Source organism: Neodiprion virginianus, chromosome 1 (assembly GCF_021901495.1).
Source record: "Neodiprion virginianus isolate iyNeoVirg1 chromosome 1, iyNeoVirg1.1, whole genome shotgun sequence".
In the NCBI taxonomy this organism is placed as follows: domain Eukaryota; kingdom Metazoa; phylum Arthropoda; class Insecta; order Hymenoptera; family Diprionidae; genus Neodiprion; species Neodiprion virginianus.
The window spans coordinates 6062651-6081385 of NC_060877.1; the positions used below are offsets into that span (position 1 = coordinate 6062651).

At 37.0% G+C, this 18735-nt stretch overlaps 2 protein-coding genes across 3 annotated transcripts in view; one reads left to right on the forward strand and one right to left on the reverse strand.

The window, feature by feature from the left end:
- The window catches only part of LOC124306911 (RING finger protein 17), a 108195-nt gene that overhangs the window by 66679 nt on the left and 22781 nt on the right, over nucleotides 1-18735 (reverse strand). The gene's annotated exons all lie outside the window — the stretch shown is intronic.
- LOC124306932 (uncharacterized) overlaps nucleotides 670-18735 on the forward strand; it is a 37169-nt gene continuing 19103 nt past the window's right edge. The window contains exon 1 of the mRNA XM_046768106.1: nucleotides 670-995. Coding sequence (XP_046624062.1) covers nucleotides 902-995 — 94 coding nt within the window. The 5' untranslated portion in view covers nucleotides 670-901. The remainder of the gene's footprint in view (nucleotides 996-18735) is intronic.

The window sequence follows — 18735 nt, forward strand, 5'->3', positions numbered from 1 at the left end:
TGATCAGCTGTTATGATTTCGATAATAATTACTTTTAATACAGGTACACAATCGTCGAGGACGATCGTTTTTCTTTTCTTTACCTTTCGCAAGCGAAGATTAAATTTCTTGATAAATAAACCCGGTCAACGCGTATTTTGAGTATTTGGATGTTAAATGTTGCTTTCTTCTACGTAATTGATAAATGACAAAATATTTTTATCAGATAAAGTTTTTTTTTTTTTTTTTGTAGAAACGAGAACGGTATTTCGGATTTTAAGTAAAATTATCTGTTTCAAACATTCTCAAACATTTATTCCAAATAACAATTATGCAAACTTCGGTTTTACATTTAAATAAATTTCATTCGAAAACAATAATTAATAATAAACAACAAATGTAAAAGAATTGACGAACGAAGTGAAAGACAAAATCAAACTTTATAAATAATAAATAAAGGTTTTGGTTATTACTCAAGGTACATGTAGAATCGAAATTTATTTACTGTTTTTTTTTTTGTTTTTATTATTTTTCGTTCTTGTTTGGTTGAAATGTGCAATGAAAATTTTTCCGGCTGATGAAGTTATCGCGTTCGCTGAGGGAGGGAGGGGGACGAGAAGAGAACGGAGGTTCCGAGGCGAGATCCATCCCCGTTTATTTGCTGGCCGCATAAAAAAAAAAGTGAAAAAGGTGTACAAGTCGAACCAGCGGCATACAGAAGCGACGACACATTGATTCCCCCACGTTACCGTCGCCTGCGAGAAGGCAAAAGCCAAAGACAACTTTTGCTCCAGGTAGTAGTGGTGAGACGGCGTCTCCCTTCGTATCGCCTTTCCTCGTCGAGACCTTCTTTGAACAGTTTACCCGAGCCGAAAGTTGTAGTTCACTTTGCTTCGCGGTCCGAGTAATTGTGCGATAATCGATGATCCAGGGAGTGCGTTTTTCACATCTAACAATCAGGATGCCAAGTTCGTCGAACCGCAGGATCGTAATAACCGCTCTTCTCGTCGCCGCGGGTGAGTCGAAAAATTCTGTGCTCGTATTTTTTCCGAAATAAAAAAGCAAACTCGCGTATATTTTGTAATTTTTTTTTTTACTTTGAATCTGGTCAAAGAATGAAGAGAAAAAAAAAAGAGAGAGAAAAATTTGAATAAACAAATTGCTTTTACAATAACATTCACGTTAGTTAATCACTGTAGGATTAAAATAATTCATTGAACAAGAGTTCTGTGTACAGTTGGTAAAATATCAATAAGTAAATACAGGTATATAAAATCGTTGGTACGATTATAATAATTTCATTGTAATTCAATGAAAAATTTATAATGTTTTACCGAGATTCGCAGAATCGTGTTCTTATAACGGTGGTGGCGAATAAATTTCATTATGCGACTTGAGACGTTTGTAGAGATGATAAATCAGTGACGGAAATCAACGGTCACAGCCAGCGCATTTATTATTTCAAGAGAATTACGACCGCGCTTAAGTATCTGCGGAAATTTTTTATTTACAACGAGTATCAAGGACAGGTAGACGATTTAGTTTCGTATAAAAATGGATTTCTAATCCAGCTTTATATTTATATACCATTTGGCATGATTGTGCAAGATTTCAGCAATTGTATTATTTAATCAACGATGTGGAAATAAAAATATACCACACTATAGTGGACTTGTTATTCGAAAATATTTCATCGATAATAATAATAATTATTATTATTGCTATTATTATTATTATTATCGAAGATGTTGGATTCCGTAAATTTGGTATTCGGATAGGCGTTTCAAAACACTGTTCTACAGTCTTATTATTATGTAACTTTTCGTAAAATCTTGGGCCTTTATACTCGTGCGGTATTTGTACGATTTTATCTGTTGTTAAATAACAACGTATTTTCCTTTGTTTAATAATGTGTGAAAAAAAAATAAATAAAAAATTTGCGTAAGAGTAAAACCAAACGACAAATGAAAAATACTATTCTATATATCCTTATTAGTTATGTCTAGTACAGCGAATGAAAATAAATATTTGAGTACGGGTTTGATGAAAATTGAATTCAAAGAACCGTAAAGAAGATTGCGACCGAAATTCTGCGATCTCATTTTTACGCCGGGCTGGAGAGAATTGAACGAAATTGAGAACAAGGAAATCTTTACTCACCCGGCGCCAATCTCGTAAAATCGACACCGATGAAATTTGTCGACGATTCCAATCTTTCACATATATTATACCATAATAATACCGTACCTAGTTTGTATGTAATAAAGTAATTAACTTGAAGTATAGAAGGTGAAAAAAAATGAATAAATAATAAAAAAAAAAAAATGTAGGAAAAAATAAAAAGCGTATCACATCGACGAGAAATTTTATCGAGTCGTTGATCAACGGATGAGACGAAACAAAGAAAATGAGACAAGACGATGAAAGAATAATGATTTCTGCGGAAGCTTGCGGTGATAAAAATGACAATTTTTAGATAAAGAGGTAGGGAATTATAATACAGGCGTATTTTGAGATGAGGATCGCGGACCGAGAAGACAACACCAGGGGAAATCAAGCATCCGCGGTGATTTTATTTGCATAAAGTGATGGAACTTGCGGGTATATATCACGTTTGACCGACAGATGTTCTGCATATAAACTATCACGTCTGACTATGCGAATATAATCGTACGTATAATTTCGCTTGTGCATCAAATAAGTCGAGCTTTGCCGTAAATGATATTCCAACTTGTTTCGCCGATGTGCAGATTTTGTTTCCGTCGAGGTTTTTTCCACGATCGAAAAGTCTACCGTAAAAAATAGAGGTAAAAAAAAAAAAGAAAAAAAAAACAACAATACTAATCGCGTGACGCGTCCGGATTTCTAGAAATTTGAATTTAAAAATGCAAAAACTGTTCACTATTTTATACTCATCTCAGAAATTATGAAACGCATCCGACGGATCTTGATTGACTTGTACTTGAAATCACTTCACTTTTTTCTGTAAGATATCCTTTCTTTTTTCGGTCACCGGATACATTTTTCAATTCTACTTTCCACACCAAAGATCGTAGGAAACGAATGATATATTTTCCGCTGGAATCGAATTGAGAATGCATCCAATAGACGTATAGTGCATCCTTTTCTATGCACAGGGTTATTGGACTTCCGATAGATACGTTTACGCGTCTCGACGATCGGAACAAATTTTATTAAAGTTGTGGAAAAAAAAAATAAAAAAATAAAAATATCAACAGAAACGGAAATGAAAGATTATAAACAAAAAAAATCCCTAATAAATAACATTAAAAAAAATTGAAGTTCTTCGCTGTAAACTTACATAACGAATTCAGAATTCAACCAAATTTTAAGATCCTCGCAGGTGTACACTGAGAAAAATTTCATTTGTTACAGTAACTAAAAAAACTGTTCGAATATTGTTGGAATTACGAAAAACGAGGTACGCCTAACCATTTTGCGCTATTGTCGATACTTTTTTGGTAATTGCAACGCAAAATCAGATCACGAGGTTTACTCTATTTTTTTAGTTAAACAAGGCTTTCACGTCAATTTATCGTTGCACGAGCGTTAAATTTTCGCAACAGTCGCAAGCAAATATATTAATAGAAAACAAATTTTCATTTCGTATCTAGAATTGTATTTTTCCATTGTGGCAAAAAAATGAAAATAGTCAAGGACCGAGCGGTAACCGGAACTAAAAATAATCCGATAGAATAATAAAAATTTCTTGAAATAAACGTGAATAATAAAATATCACAAAAATCATAATAATTTTTTCTTTTTCTTTTTTGCTGTCGATGTCAAACACACGAAAGAGAAAAGGCGAAAGTAGAGCGGGAAAAAAGAAGTCACAATCGAACGATCAATCAAGTTTACAGAAATATAACATACTCGAAGATGAGAAAATTTAGGTAGAGAGTAAAAAGGCGCGTGCGGCACAAAGCCGGAAACGTTTGTTCGGCGATGATCCTCGCACCCTTCCGGGCACGGTAATCGCGTTTCACCCGGTTTTCCGTTATTCTATCGCAACGCTTTCCTCGATGCAGCGTTTCAGAGTTCCCTGGCTTTCGAGCGTATCCTCTTTTTATTTCCGCCCCTTTCCTCTCGCCGATTTACCAACGACGTACGGAATTCCAGCCACGTAGGTGGAAACGTAGAGTTTCGCGAAAAGAGTGGATGAGCATGCGTGCATATACACACACGCCTTGAGATGGGTTGCACCTACGATACGTCCGCAACATATTATACTTGATCACCATAAAAATATTTCCATCACTTCGTAAGCGAACAAACTCCATCATCGTATATATATATGTACACGTGTACGTACGTTACACACATGGCCTTATTACGTGTGTGTTTCATTGTTTATCTCCGTACCGTATGGAGTTGTAGCTTTCCTAGTCGGTTACTGAAATATCGAATACCTATAACGAAACCCCATAAAGTCTGTCGGACGATCGAGATGAACGTTTCGAAACAGCATAACAACAGCCGATGGAAATGTATGTGTGTGAAATTGTGTTTCGTGCGTCGTATATGTTTATTATTATAGGGTGTTTCGGGAAAAAACATTTTACGATTATCCACCGTCGCATTTCCCTAAAAAGTTTGTTTAGGTTAAAGGAAAGATTCTGTGAAAAGACGAGCGTTCTACGTTACGTGGAAGATCGCGATCAGTTGATTTTTAACTTTTAAACATTTTATTAAATTCACGATGAAACACGTTGTAGCATTTCGATTATTATTTCTTTACTGACATTTGTGTTCAACCCGAAGATCGCGATCCATAACGCAACGATGTATCACCCGGGAATCTTATTCTCCTAAATTAAAAGTTCGTACTGAATTGCAAATACTTTATTGAGATTGAATTAATAATGAAAAAGTCGTCAGACACGCTTCTCAAATATCAACCGGAGACTTGATATTACAAGTCTGGGTCTTCTCAGTGACGTAAATTGATATTACGATTGATGTAAGCGACAAAATAAAAATTCATTCACAATTCTTCGTAAAGTAAAAAAAAAAAAAAATGTAATGAGGTGAAAAATCAACTGAGCGTGATCTCCCACGTAACGTAGAACGCTCGTCTTTTAACAGAACCTTTCTTTTAACCTGATCAAACTTTTCAGTGGCTGTCATGGTGAAAAATCGTTAATTATTTTTTTCTGAAACACCCTAATAAATGATATACGTGCATTTTGTCATTGTATAGACTACAGATACTAGAATTACTCATCGTATTCTCGCTGTCTGTTGTATTGTTTAATTTATTTTATAAAATTAACATGTTTGGAATCAAAAATTGTTTCATTAATCCTAACCCAAATCGATTTTACCCAAGTTGTTCTTTTCGCTCAATCGAAGAATTGGATAAAAGTTTAAGTTCCAACGACTTGCAGATAATCCATTAACGCAACAAGAATGAGCTGTGATTTATTGAATTAGACATACGTCGTTCTTTTTTTTTTTTTTTTACTATCATCGTTACCGTTATTATTTTATAGAAAAAAAAAAGAAAAAAAAAAAGAAAAGAAAGTACATTAGAAGGGTTTCTCAAAAATTGTACTCGATACATCCTTAAAAGCGGAACGGAGCACAAGATGATAAAACGTACCGAGCCTGATATGCGGAGTGTGTGTGAGGAAGAAAAAAAAAAAAAAAAAAATCTGCAGAGTCGTTAATTACACAGCATTTTGGTTAACGAACCGAAAAGATCAGATGCAGTACCAAGTAGAGACGTGCATCGTGCGCTCGTTTCGCAGGCTGCATATTATGCAAATTTAAATGTGAAAATAAATTGTGGGATTCCAGTTTTTCTCATCAAACTATTTATTTATTTTTTTTTTTTTTCAGTTCAGCAACTTTATTTTTCAATCGTTTCAGTTATTTTCGCTCTTTCTTTCTTTCGCTTGTATCTTTTCTTTCTTTCTTCATCTCTTCCGTTAATTTCACTTTGCACCACGTGTGCGTACGTAAATAATAAAGAGAGAAAGAAGAAAATATCACACAGAGAGGTGGAAAAAATAAATAAATAAAAATTCAAATGACGAGGATAGCTTCCGGAGCAGCATCATTACCACTGTAATCTCGTCGCGTTAAACGTGAGGTATATTTTTAATTGGTGGTAATTCGACGAACTCGTGTGTATAATATACATATATATATATATATTATATATATATATATATATATATATATATATATATATATAAATTATACACGTGCGAACGTTTAGTAGATATGTACACATATTTGTCTCAATTAAAAATTCGCCGTACATATACAGAGAAAAACAAATTCCAAGTGATACATAGGTAAATATATCAAGTGTATTATACACACACATGTATATCTGATATAATACAAATATAATACAATGAAAAGTAGAAATATGTACTACCTTTGTTATTATCTTCAAATGTTTCTGTATACGTTGTATATTTTTATGTGAATATTTATTATACACAGGTATTGTAGAAGAAATTTTAAATATTGTAAAATTAAAAAAATACTTATACTTTACTTTCGACATTTGAAGCAACGATTATTACATACATACAACGCGGACCGATAGCATGTAACAGCCGCGTGCAAAATGTACACCGTATAAATTGGCAAATACGAATTTACGTCACGCAATGAACGGCGTTGCAATATCGTTTTCATCTCGTTATCTGTAACGCGTGACAATAACGCGTTTGAAAATCGTTGGGGATTATAATGAAAACCCTCGGGGGGTAAAAGATTGGATCAATTTTGATAGTTGCGTCGTGCTGCGGTATAACGTTCGTCGGTAGCTATTACAAAATATTATATACACCTGCACCTACTCTACCAATGCGCGTATATAATCCTCGCGAAATATGATAAATAGGTATAAAAATGTGACAGACAATCGTAAAAACCTGCGATGTCGAATGAAAATAAAAATGTAAAAACGGTAAAAGAAAAAATAAACAAAATAAATAAATAAAGGGAAATTCACACCGCGAAACGAGTCGCGCGTGAGAATTATTCTGCATTGCTGTTTTTTCTCTCAACACTATCGAGTTTGCCGGAAAATGCTTTCTTCGTGAAAGATGCAGAGGAAGGAAAAGAATGAAAAGAAAAAACTATGCTGACTCGAAAAAATGCTCGGTGTACCATCTCGATTTATCTATACATACATATTATATATATATATGAATACATTTTCCTACGCGCTCTACGATATTTTCCACCGATTCGTCGGCATAACGTTTTACACAGCAACTTTTTGTAAAAATCGACTGATGGGAATTGCGAAATTTCTTCCGTTTTTTTTTTCTCTTTTTCTATCTTTTTTTGCCGCGTGAAATCGCGAATATTAAATACAACGTACTCAACTACGACGAATAATTACAACCGCATCGTTCGTTTCTCGCTTTTGAACAGGTGACGAAAATTATACGATTTTTATACATCCTTTCAAACGATAAAACGTCATAATTATCAAATGACACGCGAGGCGATGATGATTAGTGTAAATTACACCTTTCACGATTATCATGATTGCGACAACAGAGCCTCAAGTTCATTAAACAGCGCGGTTAAAATAATGTGAAAAAAAAAAAGAAAAAGAAATCTGCAAGCAATTATTAACCTCGATATATTGTCTCTGAATTGCACAGCGAATTCGATTTATAGATACCATAATATATAATATAATATATATATATAGACATAACATCTGGTTAAAAAATTAACAATTTTCTAAAGAAACAGCAGCTTAAAACGTTATACGTAGAATTGTTTCTCGTTAATTTATAGATGCGGGAGATTTTTATTCCCTGAATATTATCCCCAAAATCTCGACTTTCAGTGATATTAATATAACGAATAGGGTTTTTTTCCCCACTATTTTTATTATATTTTTTACTTTTTTTCATTCAAATACCTCACTATATCAAAATCAAACATTGCCACGACGAATTCGTTTGACGTTGCATCCGGGGCTACAAAATTAAATGGAAATACCCGTGTCATCTATCTACCGGGCAGAAATATCTGCGGGATAATATAAACCGATCGTTTCTTTCGTATTATATACATAAACACACACACACACACGTATGCATATGTATGTATTTATAAATATGAATGTACATCCAGTATCAAATTTCTACTATAAACCCGTACAGTCGGTAAATATTTCATTGGTGAATTCGTATAAAGGTATATATGAGGAGAGTATGTACATGTATTACACATACATAATGCATGTGTATAAAAGTGGACATATTTTTCACATTTCAATATAGCTTTTGAATGGTGCGGGATATGGTGATACGTTTGTCAGGAAATATATGACATATACATGTGTGTCCGTGTGTGTATGTATATTTTGTATATATATATATACATATATATATATATATCCGTTCATATAAGGGTGAAAATTAAAATCCATATCCTCTCGAATATCAAAGTCTGAAATATAATGTAAAAGCTTTTCCCCAAATTCTATTCGTTAAAGACATAATGAGAATAGGAATTGACACTTGGTAATTGCTGTCAAATCGGATGAATATGGGAAAAAAACAGAAAAAAATTAAAAATTAAAAAAAAAAAAAAACATATCAAGAAACAAAAAGAATGTAGAATTGAAAAACTTGCAAATTTATTCGAAACAGAAATGTTTGTACTATGAAAATTCCTTGTTTTTTTTTAAAGATGTGTAAAAACATTGCAAATGGATTATTAATTTTTGAATGACCATCACGATCATTGTTGCGAAGATAAGAAAGATATAAATATTCGAAACCTAGCAATTCCCGTATAAAACGAATTTGACGAATCTTACGAAAAAATACCTCGATACAATACAAAACTCGTAATGAATGTAATAGAAATCTGCGTAACGTGCAAATTTTACCAAGTTTGTATTCGCTCATTTTCTCCCCGGGGACGGGAATAAATTTCATTGTTACATATTTCACGTTAACCGTCGTAACGGATGCAGGAACTGCAAGCTCGGCTTCTCCGTCGGCTTCGGGTTGGGTGTGTGAAGCAAGTCGTTTAGAATCACGTCTCGGTAAGCAGGGGAACACGCGGAATTTACGATAAACTTGAAGCTATAAGGTAAAACTTGAGCGGTTATCAAACGAGCTCTTCGCCAACGTCGACGTCGAGTACCTGCGCGTGTATAGATATATATCGGGCATTCCACGTCAAATTAGCAACCCATGTTACCTCGCTCTCTTCGAATTCAATCATTTTCAGCATGATTATCGTACCCGAAAAGGACTTGGAATTTTTGTAAAATTTTCTTAGCCACCTGAGAAATTTGAGAAAAATCGTAAATATCGAGAAATCATTATCGCGTGGTGCTCGTAAATCACATTTCAAATCGTAGAACCTGTGTGGATTTTTTCAGATTTTTAAAAATGGAATTTTCAGAATTGCGATCTTTTTCAAATTTCAACGGTGGCTAAGAAAATTTAACGAAAATTCCGAGACATTCTTGGGTCGGTATAAACATCATAGAACGAGATAAATTAACGTTAAAGCCTTATTTGACTGAAAAAGTAAAGTAAACCGAACAAACTGATTTTGCGTTGCAAGTACCGAAAAAAGAATCGACAATAGCGCAAAATGCTTACGTGTACCTCGTTTTTCGTAATTCCCACAATTTTTTTAACGATGCCTGTTTTGCTGAATTTTTCTGGTAACTGTAACAAATGAAATTTTGAGCTACTAATTTGACGTGGAATGTCCTATATACGTACACATACGAGATGGAGAAAATCAAGTAGGTACAAACAGATCGAGGCACGCCGGATGAAAGACGGAATCTCGGTGAGATTTAGGTCGATATACGCATTTGCTCCAGCGATCTACTCGAATAGATCCGTCAGGCTGACGAGTCAGAATGAAATAATGTCTATGTATGTAAAAAAGTGAAAAATATCGCGAGAAAAAGATCGACGGTTGTCAGAAAAACACTTTCAGTCACAGTGGGATGCTCAGCGTCCAACGTCGAAAATTTCCATGTCCTAGCCTTGTCGCAGTTTATTTACAGGTTGGATTAAAAAATTATCAAATTCCGACTTTAAATCCGTGATCAACGACCCCAAAAACCCCCGAGGAATGAGTTTCGGCCAGAATCATCGAATTTTGATAGTTTTCTCGATCTTAAATCCGCCGTATTGGATCCGCCATCTTGGCTTAAGAAATCATCAAATATTGATTTTTGATTCGTGATCAGCGACCTCAAATACTCTCATGTAACAAAAATTAAACAAAAATATTTACCGTTTTCGTTCCCGTTACCGTTTCATCGAATCAGAATAACGGACACTGGACATTACGATCTTGTTCCCAAATTTCGACGAACAACGATTGATCAATAAATTCGAAACATTCGTAATTTCATTCAAGTTTAGTTAGTCGAAGAAAAATTCTGAATAATGATTTACCGCTGAGTTTGAAAAAGATAAAGTCGATGTTTGAGTTGCCTGAAGTTTGTAAATGGCATCCGGCTAAGCGAGCCCGCCTTTTTTATTTCACGTATCAACAAACTAGGTTCAATTTATTAAAGTTATATCAAGGTAAGAAAGCGTTTCAGAAAAAATCAGAGTTTCACGACTTTGAGACGGACTTTGAAACAGTTCCGTGTTCGAAAATATGCGGATAAGTAGCTGTTTAATTATACGTTGGTAATTGCAATAATTATCGTGATCACAGGATGTGATAAAATAGTCAAATTTTTCTTTCGGTTTAATTTTGCTCAAGCTCAATTACCAAACATATCAATGAAAACTCCAATTTTAATAAACTAACTTAGGATTAGGATTAGCCATTCTTTCGAAACAAGAATGATAGAAAAATCGATCTGAAAGTATCGACTGTTTCTGGTTCTTGTTCATGTTATTCATAAATTTTATACGGTGCTCAACACGGATTCATCACTTTTAAAAATTCTCCCAAAAACCGTATTTTTACACTATTGAGAAAGAAAATACAATAATCCCAGTCAACATTCCCAAATTCCGTGCAAATTCCCAGTTTTCCAGATTTCCCCAACATGCGACAGCCAGACACCCAAATCAGATCAACCGAATATCGTGCAATCAAAAAGTTTCGAAACATACCGATCTGTCAAAAAAAAGTCCCTAATCTCACATCACAAATTGTCATACCGTACATTTAGATTTCTAATCGTGAATACATTTTATCTTTTTTCGTTTTTAACTAGCAGTCCTCCAACTTTGCCAAAACAATGCCCGAGTAGAAACTGCAACGGTATCTCTCGCCAACGAACAACGTCGAGTAAAATACGTTTAACGCACCCACACAGAGACAGTGACAAGGTATTAAAATAATTTTTCCACGGCGTGAAATTAGCCCGACATTAGCAGATTTCTGGTAAACTTTCAGCAGCAGACGACCGTCAGTCGCGTTGCGGAATTAACTCCGCTTTCGTTATAACTTTGGATTGTCGCGTATTAAACACCGCACGTTATTACAGGTATAACACGTATACCTAGATAAACTTGCGAGGGTAATTTTTCCGGACACTGGACCCTTTGCGTGTTGTTGGTTACACGATCACGCGCCTTGTCACGGGCTGAACCTCCTCCCCCTCCTACCCCTCCTTGCTGCCTAGGGTTTTCCACCACAAAGCTGCCGACTTTGGATCGAGAAGGCGCAAAAGGGACGTAGGTATCCAGATATATAACTCCCGGCATGGTTCGACGCTTCTATAAAGTTTTTGACGCCGTTGCAAGAGTACACTGCAGAGGTTGTAATGAGATTAGGGCACACTTCGCCTGTTTAACCAACGATGCAAACTCGGGATGCTACGAGGATGCGGTTTATTATGCATACCTACATCTAGGTACCGCATGCTAAAATATTATATTACACCGCGTACCCGCGCGATATATAATTTCAAGGTACGAAAATCCTTCGAGTCTCGCGTCAACTCACTTTTATCGCGTTTTCCAATTTTTAACGCGAGTCCCGCAGTCGGTGAAAAAAAAACCGCTACCTACCCGACGCGTTTTTAAGTAAAAAAAAATTGGAAATAAAATAAAAACACAATTTATTCATTAGTTATTTTTTTTTTTTTTTTTACAGTTCTTGAAGATCTATTTCAACGTTCGAAACATAACGAGTTCGTTCGTGATCAACGTATTTCTCACAGGGGGTATAACAACATTTATAGATGAACAAATTGGTAGAATTTTCATGCAGATACGTGAACGAGTGTAAAAATTTGGTGAACCATCCGATACGCGTGCAAATAATTCCGTAGACAGAAATAATTACAGATACGAATCAGCGACGTTGAATCGAAGGTGAATTTCCGGTTCGGTTTTTTGCGAATTCAGGCACTCTTTTGTAATGCACCACGCGTTTCTCTTCTGCAAAGGGGTGCGGGGGTGTACCTCGTACACCGCGTCCACGATATAATCACGGATTTTCGATAGCGCATAGAGCAGAGATTTCACACCACGCGTATGTGTATACATATACATGCATCCGCATATAATACACGTATATTATATATAAGGTGTGCATAACGGGGAAGAACGGAAACACAGACGCAGAGAGAGAGAGAGAGGGATCGGAGATGCATAGTTTCGAGTAAAACCTTCGGTTATTGTTCGACACCAAGTATGCATATCCGATACCTCTGTTCGCGTGGAATGCTCGACGTGCGTGCAGAGACAGAAATGCTGCGGTTACGGCCCGCAGGATTCAATACCTCGCTATTAGTAGGATTAAGTAAGTAAGTGCATGTGTACACCCTGTTTCGCGTATGGATCGCTACAGGAAACAATTCGCAAATACAACCTCATGTCCTCCTGCAGGCAGCTAGCTATGCACGTATATATATATACGTATATGCTTTTATAAGCGCCGCGTCGCTAATGTTACATTATTCGACGACCAACTCTGTTTATAAAGCGACTTAAGAATGTGACCGTAAACAATTGATTTTTGATTAAATCGAATGTTTTGACTCCCGATATGCAACATTGCAATATCAATTTATGTGATCAGAGTATCGATTATTATCATTGTCGTACTTACCAAGTACCTGTTTGATACAACAAGCGAATGATGAATGAATATTTTCACCTGCGGTTAAAAAATATTTTTACTGAAACTATAAATCGTCAAAAAAACTTTTTCGCTATTAAGACTGCGCACTGAAATTTACGAAATTATGGTTCCAAATATACCGTTGAAAAATAAAACGAAATAATCGTGTTTATTCATGAACGAGGAAACTTACGAAGACACTTATTCTATGAAAATAACTTGAACCAGGGAATTTAGTTGGGAAAAAGCCGTAAGGCATAAAAAACCCAAATTTATTTATATTTCAACACAAGAACAAAAGTTAGACGAAATCAATTAAATTTGAGGAGGTATGAATATTTAATAATGTGTGAATGATTAAGTGTGAGAATTTGGAGGAGACCGCTCGACTCCACGAGGAAAGTCAGGAGGAGAAAATGCTCGACTCCTACGGACGGGCTCGTCAGCCCGTCGCGTTATATTGTGAGAGACAAGCTCGATCGTATGATTTAGTTGAGAGACAGCGCTCGATCGTATAATTCGTTTGCCAAAGGCAATTGCTTTAAGAAGGTGTATTCGATTTTATATGGGTTTATGTGTTTTTTGCTCCGGGACTCCGTGCGTACGATACAAAGGTTTCGCGATAACTGAATTTTCAGTTGCTACAACAAGAGTCTTCTTTTTTGAAAGAAGACTTTCGTGAGCTAGCAAATGTTATTTGTTTATGTATGTGTATATATGTGCTGATATACATATATTTATGTTTTTACTCTTCCTACGGAACATACTCCCCCCGTTGCGAGGGAAACGAGGAATATTGTGTCAATTTTTGTGTAAAGGTTTGTGAAACGTTTAATATTTAATTCTCGGTTGGGAGCGGACAAAGCTGCGTAATGTTTCTTTTGTACGTTCCGTTTGCTGTCTTTATAGTAGCTACTCGAATGATGCCGTCTTTTCCTGGGTGCACTTCGACCACCATACCCAGTCTCCACTGCATGCACGGGATATTCTTGTCGATGATGATGACGATTGTGTCGACTTTGATTTCACCCTTTGACTTATGCCATTTTTGTCGCCTTTGTAATTCATGAAGGTATTCTTGATACCATCTTTTCCAAAAATCTTGGCGAGCCTTCGTGATGAAGTGCCAACTCGAGAGACGATTTTCTGGAACAGATGAAAAATCATCTTCGACTAACATAGTCATAGGACGACCAATCAAAAAATGAGCCGGCGAAAGTGCAAGGGGATCGTTTGGGTCTGTAGAAATAGAGCAGATAGGTCGCGAATTCAATATGGCCTCTATTTCGATTGTCAAAGTGTTGAATACTTCAAAAGTCAATAATTGGTTGCCTATTGTTCGGTAGAAATGGTGTTTGAAAGACTTGACGGCTGCTTCCCAAATACCCCCAAAATGAGGAGATAAAGGAGGGGAAAAGTGCCAAATTATATTTTTTCGGATGGCAAATGTATTCAGATTCTTCTTGAAATCTTCTGAGTTTAAAAGAGCGTACAATTCGCGTAATTTGTTATTTGCACAGACGAAATTTGTACCGTTGTCGGAATAAACGTGTTGAGGTATTCCCCTTCGTCCGATAAAACGTTTAAACGCGCCTAAAAAGCCATCTGTTGTCAAGTCACTCGTTATTTCAATATGAATGGCTTTAATTGACATACATATGAAAATGCACCCGTACGCTTTTACCCGATTGCGATTTCGAAGTTTCTTTTCTTTTATGTAAATGGGACCGAAGAAATCGACCCCTACATGGGTAAAAGCTCCCGTAGCCTTGACACGCGACTCCGGAAGATCTCCCATTCGAGCATGGAGTAAACTCGGTCTATGTCGAATGCAGCGCACGCATCGTCGTACAATCTTTCGAACTTGATTTTTCCCGTCTGTTATCCAAAACCGATGACGTATCGCGCTCAAGGTACCTTGAATTCCGGCGTGAAAGTTCTCATGGTGAATCTTTTTGATAATTAAATCGGTTACATGATGCTTAGGGGGCAACAGAATAGGGCACCGATAATCGTCCGTTACTTCAGCATGTCGTAAGCGTCCACCTACACGAAGTAATCCATACTCGTCTAGAAACGGATTGAGAGAAGAGAGTCGTGAGCCTTTCGCGCTACCGGTCTTTTTTATATATTTTATTTCGTCTTGAAATTGTTCTTGTTGAATAATTTGCAGAATTCGGCGCTCTAATTCGATTTTTTCTTGCACGCAGATATTTTTTTGAACATATGTATTGTTTCGACGTACACGAAGACAAAATGCTAACACATGTAACATTGTTTCATACGAAGAAAAAAGTTTGAACAGTTCGTTGGGCAATTCGACTAAGCAACAGGTGTCTTTTGACCTTGAAATCACAATTTCTAAGTTCTCTGGCCATTGATTTTTTGGTTTTGAAAGCCACGATGGTCCCTTGAACCACGTCGTGTTTTTTAGAAATTCAGCAGGAAGTTGTCCTCGCGAAAGTGCATCCGCTGGGTTATCCTTTGTACGCACGTGTCTCCACTCGACCTGATCTCGAAGAGATTGAATTTCGGAAACACGATTTCTTTCGAAAACTTTCAAGGTCTGTGGAGATTTTTGAAGCCATTGTAATACGGTCGTAGAATCTGACCAAAAAATGATTTTATCGAGATGAAATTCGAAGGTCGACCGAGCTTCAATGAAAAGTCGCGAAAGAGTTAGAGCGCCGCAAAGTTCCAACCGAGGAATAGTAGTCCTATCTTCATTTCCCTTTAAGGGAGATACACGAGATTTTGCGCAAGCTAGTCGTACGATCGTTTCGTTATTTTGATTCGTAGAACGCATATATAAGCATGCTCCATAACCTATCTTACTAGCGTCACAAAAACCATGAAGCTCAATTCGCGTTGGATCTTTGATTAAAAGCCGTCGTTCTACGGATACATCGCGTATGAGATTCATTTGGCTCGCGAAAGAGGACCAAATAGTAAACAAGTCCTGTGTGACTGATTCGTCCCAATCGATTTTCGCGTTCCAACATTTTTGCATGATGGATTTTGCAGTTAAGATTATTGGGCCTAACAAACCGAGAGGGTCGAAAATTTTAGCGATTTCCGATAAAATGATCCGTTTCGTAATTTTTGTTGTTAAATCAATGGGCTTTGCACTGTAGACAAAAGTGTCACGTTGCGAGTTCCAAGTTACTCCCAACGTTCTCAACACGGTATTTTGCTCCACCGCGCAATCAACTCCTAAAATTTTCTCATTAATGTTGTCGAGAGCGTGTGTATGATTTGACGCCCACTGACGTATAATAAATCCGCCGCGTTTCAACAACTCGATGACTTGATCACGTACTTGTAACACTTCTTCGATAGAATTCCCTCCCGTAAGAAAATCGTCGACGTAAAAGTCGCGTTTTAGTACCTTCTGCGCCAGGGGAAAAGCCGCTCCTTCATCATCCGCGAGCTGTTGAATTGTCCGAATAGCTAAATACGGTGCGGACGCAACACCAAACGTCACAGTGTTCAGCTCATACGCTTTTATTTTATTGTCGTGGTACCAGAAAATACGCTGGTATTTTCTATCGCGAGCGTCAACGAGAACTTGTCGGTACATCTTTGCGATATCAGCTGTGAGCACGTACTCGTACATGCGAAATCGGAGTATATGCTCAAACAATTTATTCTGTATGGTCGGGCCGACCATCAACGCGTCATTTAAAGAAATGCCCCTTTTAGTTTTCGCGGACGCGTTATACACTACCCGTAGTTTTGTCGTTGAGCTTGATTCTTTAATCACAGGATGATGAGGCATATAATATCCTTCTTCAATTTCATTTTCTATTACTGACATATGCCCAAGAGTTATATACTCTTGCATTACTTTGCTATATTCCGCAAAAAGATTTGAATCCGTTTTGAATCGACGTTCGAGACAATAAAAACGACGCAAAGCTAAAGATCGAGAATTGCCTAGTTCGATATTCTCTTCTCGGAATGGCAAGCGCACTATGTATCGTCCAGCCGTATTGCGCGTTGTATTTTTCCTATAATGTAACTCACACAACGATTCTTGGGAATCTTTTGTGTTTTTCGTATAAGGTTCTTCGATTACCCAGAACTTGTTCATTTGTGACGTTAACTCGCTATAATTGCACGTCACACGATTCTTTGCATCTTGAGAATTATTTCCTCCCACGATTGCCCAGCCAAGCAAAGTCTTTTGGGCGTAAAGGTCGAAATTTCCTTGGGATAAATTAATCTGACCGATAGACAACAATGATATTGTAGCACCCGAACCTATCAACATATCTATTGGACGGGGTATATTGAATTGCGGATCGGCTAGTGGTAAATCAGGGGGAATGTTGAAGTGTTTTCGCGGAAAGATTTTGTTCGGTGAGAAATCTGCGATTTTCGGAATCATTAGAAAATTCAACGATTTTTGATAATCGCTGTGCAACGATCGGAAGCTAATATCAATACACCCGTTTGATTTCGTTTCCATCTCGTCGATCGCACTGATGGATATCGCACATTTGCGTATAGGTAAATTTAATGACCGCGCGAGTTTTGTTGTGACAAAATGTGCTGTTGCGCATGTATCGAGTAACACTCTTGCTTGAATAAATGTCCCGTTCGCGTTTCTTACACGAACAATCGCACTCATTATCAATTGTGGTTGAAAAGTGTGTGCAGCAGTACTCAAAGCAATGTTGGCTAGTCATGCATGTTTTTGAGGATTATTCGTGTCTTGATCTTTTTTCTGGTAGGACAACTGCCCCAATTTCGTCGCAGATTCTCCGTGTAAGAGCGTATGGTGATAAACGTTACATCGCTTGCAATGGGTGGCGGTACAACGCCCGGGATGAGCGCGAAGACAATTGCGGCAAAGTCTTGCTGTTTTAATTACGTTCCATCTTAGATTGATCGGTAATTTTTCGAAAATTGGACACTTGAACAACGGGTGAGATTCTTTGCATTTGGGGCAAGAGTCTGAGGTACCCGTGATGAAAGCGCGAACGCCCGACTCGTGTCGTCGATATTTGTTTCCGCTCGAAATTTGATGTCCGCCCCGTTTTATAGCGATACTTCCTCCCCGCCGCGACTCATCTCGTTCAAAGGTGCGAAGTCTAAATATCGTCTCATTAATGAACTGATAAAATTTGTTTAATTCCGGTAGCTCGTCCAGGCTCAAAGACTCTTCCCATTTTCTATGAATATGCACTGGCAATGCCCTTTCTAATATTCTGATGATGACTCTCTCGTCTGGCTCTACTTGCAAAGATTGTAACATGCTCATGTGTTGTCTCATGTCGTCAATTAACTTTGACAAATTAGTCGAAGTGGCGTTGTCAATAGTCGAAATGTTTAATATGGCATCGAGATGCTTGGATACGAGCACACGTTTGCGGTCATAAGAATCGGTCAAAAGTTTCCACGCGTTCTCGTAATGTTCCGCGCTAAGATCGTAGATTGATAATTTGTTGAGAGCTTCTCCTTGTAACGCGTTTCTCAAGTAAGTGAACTTTATGACGTTATCTATGTCAGTACGCGAATCTACCATAGACTTAAAAGTATTCTTGAACGATAGCCACTTGTCGTGATTTCCATCGAATTTCGGAATTTCGGCCGCTGGCAATTTCAACAATCTCTGTCTCTCTATGAACGTTGAATTTCCGATAGGCGCGGTAATATTATTTTCGGCGTTAG